Below are 6,301 nucleotides of genomic sequence, written 5' to 3'. Positions count from 1 at the left end.
AAAAATAATAAAATTATATGTTTTATAACTTAAATATAATTAAATTAAACTTAAACTCACTTATTAGAATAATATCATATTAAACATATAATATAATATATTGTGAATTAGCAACAAATTGCTTTTTTTTTTTAAAAAAACTAGCAAGAAACTTAAATTTAAAATTCACGTATAATATTTAATATTACATTAAACATATAATATATGATCTATTGTTCTCCCTCCTAAATTCAAAAACTAGAACAAACATAAACTTAAATAAAAATAAATAAATTATTTAATTAAAATATAATATTTATTTAAAATTTATATGACATTAATATAAATTTAATAAAAATAATTAATAAATTTTATAAATAAAACTAAGCAATATACACCTTGTTTATATCTAGTATATATATATATATATATATATATATGAAAATTGATGTAAAGTTTGTTTTGTAAATGTGACGAGTACCAAATCCTTCTACTATACTAGGATCTCTACTTCTTCTTGATGACGATATAATATGGCCAGTCTTTTATTATTGAGGGGTAAATACAAAAATAAATTAAAAACCAGAATATAAAGAGAAATCACAAATTAAAATAAAGTATTAAGTTCCATTTGATGCCATTTGGTCCATATTGTTTAGTTGTTATGTAAATCAAAATAATTTGCCTAAAAATAGTATCATTTTGTTATAAATATTCATAAAACTATGTAATTGTGTATATAATTTTGGTATTTAATTAGAATAGAATTAAAAACGGTATTTCGAAATAAAAAATTTGAACATCGTATTTTTTAAAAGAAGATTATAAAATTATCTGTAATATACGAGAAAATATTTGTACAAAAACGGTTATTGGTAAAAATATTTACAAAAAATATGGTATAGGACATAATAAGTAGATTTTTAGTTACAAACTGTTACAAAATATAGTTTTGTAACTAATACTTATAGAGTAACTTATGAAACGAATGGTTACAAAAAGAAAAATACATCCCGTAAAATAAATCGATTTCTAAGAATGGTTTTAGCAAAGTTTGATCCCGAACAATAACTGAGTTTGAATCTCTTTAAAGTCATGTGTGTTTGATTTTAACCTCCGACAACTCTACCATTAAAGTTTGAAAGAGAAAATCTTAGAGGGAACGAAAGATAACAGAGAGAGATTAGAGTTCCATGTTGCTTGTGGCAACGAGAGGAACTTAACGACGGTAGTGGTGGTGGATACCAGGTCAGAAAATTGAGAAATGAAGATGTTGAGCAAACATATGACGACGGCTAATGGTGCATGGCAGCCGACATTGTCCCATGCAAGCATTCTCGTGGTGCGGCGCATGTGGTCGAACTGACAGATGACAACGATTAAGAACTTTTTATTATTAAAATACTGTAATTTTTTCTTCTTAACATGTAGTTTAGTAGAAAAAAATCACAAAAATGATAAAAAAAAAACAAAAACAAAAAAGTAGCTATTTTGAAAATTTCTAATTCCTTTATGTACAAAGGCCCGGCCCACAGTTTCCTTTGCTGGTGCTGGCTTAATGGGTCTGTTATACGGAAGCAAGAAGCAGCACCTTCGGAGTCGGAAGTCTCTCAGTATCAATCTTCCTAGAAGTAGTAGAAGAGAAGTCAGAGGCAATTACAGGACGATGATGGGAAATGGAGGAACATCAATGGTGTCTTCGTTGCTCTTTCTACTATTCTTTATCTTTCCTTACTCTATGATGGCTTACAGGCCTGGCGACATCGTCTCCATGAGCAAGATGGGTCAATACCACTCTGTTCGTATCCCTATATTTCCTTCTCATACAAAAAAGAAAAAAATTCAGATTCTATTCCCATTTGATTTCTCTTTTGTAAGCTTCATCAGCAATTCATGGTGTTTAGGGTTTGAATTTTGTTTCTTATTTTGAATTTTGTGATTTCAGTCGAGAACTGTATGGCAGGACGTGATCGGTCGCCATTGCCCAATCTTTGCCGTCAATCGTGAGGTACAATTTTTTTGATTTCTCAATTACAGATTCAGCCTTTACATTTATGATTATTATTACTGATTCTGTCTTTCTGGGAATGAATTTTTTGTCTGTATGCATAGGTTCTGGTTCCTATACAGAAGCCCACGGGTTTCACAGGTGCTGATCCGTACAAAATGTAAGTATATATCTTACTATCATAGCTGATGTAATTGGGTATATGGTTTATGAAATGAATCCAATGTTTGAGGTTTCTGTGGGTGAGATATTTACTTCAACCTTGTTTTGAGTAGTGGATTTTGAGTTAACATGTCAAACTTTACTTCGAAATTGAATAAGATTGGGGAATAATAATATTACTATGAGCAATTTATAACCTTTTTACTTTCATGTTTTAGAATGTGGGAAGTTTTCAGTATGTTGTTTCTTGTTAGATTCCCCTTCCAGTACTTTGATTACAATTTATTTAAACTGATCACATGACATTATTGTATCATGCTATTGGGTACTATATTTGCATAAAGATGGAAGATTTTGAATTGGAAAGGTTTTAATATCATATTAAGTTATGGATTGGTTTATGTTCAGATCATTGCAAGTTGGAAGAGAAAAGTATTTGATTCCGTGGCTTCTTGTGATAAACCGTAAGAGTTCAGAGGTTCCAATGATTGATGTGAATTTGGTAAATCTTTGACTCCAACATTTGTGAATTTGAGAGATATAGCTTCCCCTTTGTTATCAGAACCAGTATTTGTAAAATGAAAAACAAATATTGTGGCTGTAATTCAAAATTAATGTGTTATTTCAATCAACTTTTTATCTGATGCAGAGGTATTCAGGAGGTGATTTGCTTGGTGTCACTGCTAAAGTAGTGGATATGCCTCACCACTGTATGTAATTTCATGTCACTAGCTGCTGCTTTTTATTTATTTTTTAATTTAATATAAATAAATATGGTCTATGCTATCAACTTGTTTAATAAGTGTTGGAAACCAAATGGTATAGCATTTAAAGTGTCGAGAAATTATAATAGGCAAGTGTCATTTAAGTTAGTTTTGCATCGATTGTATATAACCAATTAGAACCGCGACATTATTTGGCATGGTGACTGTAGAATTACTTAGAATTTCACTTTTGTTAGCTTTCCTTTAAAGTGTATTCTGGGGATGCTTGACCTATAGAATAGGTGCTTTATCTGGTTTGCTATTCTTTAAATTTTCCACCCTTTGAATTGGGTCTATATGAATCATGCTGTCTCACTGTCTCTGTGGCTCTTTATTACCGTAATAGTAAGCAGGAATTTCTTTTATTTTATAAGGAGTTGATATGAACTATTGGTGGTGTTAGTATAAGGTTGTAGTTCCTTTTTGTTTAGTTTTCATCATAGCTTTTTATATATTTTTTTTTCCAAACAGACATTGATGTTCATCCAGACATCCGTCAACAATTTTGGGATGCTCAACACTGGCCCAAGCATGTACTTGTCAGATATACATGGTAAATAAGATCTCACTGGTATTGCTTCATTATGTTTGTTGGTTATCTCTTCCAATGTCAGTATCATTTCAGTTATAAATTTGTGAATGTTCTTAACATATGATTTTAGTTAGAAAATGAAATTTTGTTCGTATACATAACTCACTCCCAAAAAACTATAGGAGGGTGCCCAAGTAGTTATAAATCACCAACCAATCCCATATATAGGTAGAACTCACTCCCAAAAGACTAGCCTATAGGAGGAGGGTACTCAAGTAGTTATAAACCACCAATCAATCCCATACTTAGTTGATGTGGGATTCTAACATGACTCCAGCATTAGCATCATCAATTATATGAGAGATCCGAATGTATGAAGTTTCTTTCAGAGTATTCTTATATTACACCAATTCTGAACATGCTGAAGAAAACTAGATTCAGAGAAATAACCAAGAAAATGACATTGACCATGACCATGACCATGCACTTGTATTTGTTATTTTATATATGTGTTTAAGGCAACCAAGATTGCTTTTGGTTTTCACTCTTGTAATTTTCTGATTTAGCCGAAACTTTGAGATTTTCAGTCTACTTCTTTTCTTGTGGGTTATCATTTGATTTGATTACGAGGCTTGAATGTCTTTGTTCTACTAGAATTTTTTCTATTTCATAGAGTATTTGAGCATTAACTTCTCTGAAAATTTTGCTAATTATTTTTTCTACAGGCACTTGATTGCTGATATTTTTACTTTTTCCTCTTTTCTGTTTGCCTAACTATCCAGGGAGGAGCAATCAGAGATAGATGTGACTTCTGGATTTTACGTCCTGTTTGGATCAGGTAGAACTTTGCTTTATGTCCATTATATTGTGTCACTTATGATCACTGAAGTCGATTTCTCAAATCATCTCAAATTTCCCTGAGCAGAGAAATTGAATAAATTAATAAACAGATGAAATGAGTTGTAGACATGAGATAAAAGCATAGGAGATCTCCCCTTAATCAGATGGGGTGTTTGTCAATGCTTTTATACCTAAATTGTTTTAGCTTTGTGCGTGGAAAAAATAAAGGGTAATTAATTTGTCTTCTTTGGTGAATGACATGACAAGTAGCCATATCTCGTAACCAATAGTTTTTGGGACTAAAAAGTCAATGAGATACATTTGTGTTTTCCGTCGAGATGTTCAAATCACAAGTATTAAAATTGTATAAAACTAGCTACTACATGTCGTTCGTTCCCCCATTCTACTTCTGAAAAACTCTCCTATGCAACAGGTCTCACGCTTTCTTTTATACTCTCCATGTACATTTTGCAATCATCGCGGGACAAGTTGGCAAGGTAAGTCTGAACTATGGATGACCTTTTTGTTGTGTAGAAACTATGCATTTCTTGTCATATATTTTAACCTATACATAATATATATTTATTGGACCAGCTTCCAACTTTAGCATTTCTCCACGTAAAACTGTTGGATTTTACAACTCTTACCAGGTTTGTGAAGGAGACCGTAGCAGAGAACAACATGCCTGCTGGAGGCATCGCGAAGGTCGAATGATAGAACTCAGTTGAAAATGAAATATGTTGGTTTTCATTTGAAAATCTGTATGTATAACTATTGAGGAAATGAAATCGATTGGAGGAAGTTGTTACTTAATGTAATTCTTGCTCTCCTTAGAGGTCAAAAAGTGAATTATATAAGAGTTACATGGGTGGACAGGGTTATAAAAACAAACTAAACAGTGCCTACAGGCTGCTAAACTTTAAGAGTTTCCCCAAATTTTGGACTGACCCTCTATTGTGTGTGCTATTGTAAACTTCCCCAGAATAGTTGCTTCAAGACATGTAACCTTATTAAGATTGGGATTTGGATTGGGGTAGATTTTGAATGTACCAAACATAGTACATAACATGGATAATTGGATTCACTATGGGAGGAAATAGTAGTATATGTCAGCTTAGGTTCATTGAGAAGATCTTCCTTGAATTTGCCTTAAAATTATATTTAAAGACTTAATTCATTGACCCCAATTCATGACTGCTTTTATTACTGTTTTTTTAGCCACTCACTCATTTTTGTTTTAATAAAATAAATGGTAGTATAATTTTTTTTATTATCAAAATACAAATTTAGTATAACGATCATCGGATTCTGTAAAAATTGGGACTTGAACTAAGTAATTAATATAGAATATTAAATTATTTGATAAAAATATAATGACGCGTGTTTTATTCTAATTGGTCAAAGTTATTATTTTTAAAAAATTGATTTTAAAATAATAATAATAATAAGTTTTTTCTTTATAACAATAGCAATAAAGGTTAATTGCGGCTAAATTATTCAAATTTTATGGTTTGTTACATTTAAATACTTGATAAAATTTTAGCAAAAAACTATGGAAAAAGTCAAAATAGTGCGCGGTTAAGTTTTTGTAGGGTTAGTTATAGTTAAACTATTTAAACTTTATGTTTGTTACACTTAAATATTCGATTTTTTAAATATTTTTTACGAAAAATTATTATAAATTAAATTTAAATTATGAAAAATAACAAAAAAAAATATATATAAAAGCTAACCTAGATTAATTATAAAATTTTAAAAATATTTTATTTAATAATATATTTTTTATTAAAATAATTAATAAAAAATTAGTAGCTAAAAAAATTACATAGAAAAAAATGACTAAAAATGTTAATATATTAAAAATAAATTATCAACTACTTTTATAAATATAATATCGGAATAACTCGATTTTATAAAATTTATATTAATATATATGTGACCATGTCATTTCTTTTTTTATTTTTTCTTAAACAATTTCTTAAAGTTTTTGATATTCTTTTTTTTGTTACAATTTTT

At 29.8% G+C, this 6,301-nt stretch overlaps 1 protein-coding gene across 1 annotated transcript; it reads left to right on the top strand.

Moving 5' to 3' along the window:
- The first annotated feature begins 1,522 nt into the window (after positions 1-1,522).
- LOC133800700 (uncharacterized) lies at positions 1,523-5,415 on the top strand. Its single transcript, XM_062238728.1, has 9 exons — positions 1,523-1,777; positions 1,925-1,987; positions 2,092-2,147; positions 2,558-2,651; positions 2,799-2,859; positions 3,385-3,466; positions 4,228-4,283; positions 4,719-4,782; positions 4,936-5,415. Exons 1-9 carry the CDS (start codon positions 1,538-1,540, stop codon positions 4,997-4,999), a joined length of 780 nt encoding a protein of 259 aa, XP_062094712.1. The 5' UTR covers positions 1,523-1,537; the 3' UTR covers positions 5,000-5,415.
- Positions 5,416-6,301: the final 886 nt, after the last annotated feature.

The sequence above is a fragment of the Humulus lupulus genome, chromosome 9 (assembly GCF_963169125.1).
Source record: "Humulus lupulus chromosome 9, drHumLupu1.1, whole genome shotgun sequence".
Lineage (NCBI taxonomy): Eukaryota > Viridiplantae > Streptophyta > Magnoliopsida > Rosales > Cannabaceae > Humulus > Humulus lupulus.
The sequence above is the reverse complement of the archived record's forward strand: the minus strand, read 5'-3'. Positions and strand labels throughout refer to the sequence as shown.

Bases quoted from the DNA above. Each gene is read 5' to 3' on its own strand.
- LOC133800700 (XM_062238728.1), top strand. From the start codon at position 1,538: ATGGGTCTGTTATACGGAAGCAAGAAGCAGCACCTTCGGAGTCGGAAG. The intron at 2,148-2,557 runs GTAAGTATATAT...GTTTATGTTCAG, and splicing joins GGTGCTGATCCGTACAAAAT to ATCATTGCAAGTTGGAAGAG. The intron at 2,652-2,798 runs GTAAATCTTTGA...TATCTGATGCAG, and splicing joins CAATGATTGATGTGAATTTG to AGGTATTCAGGAGGTGATTT.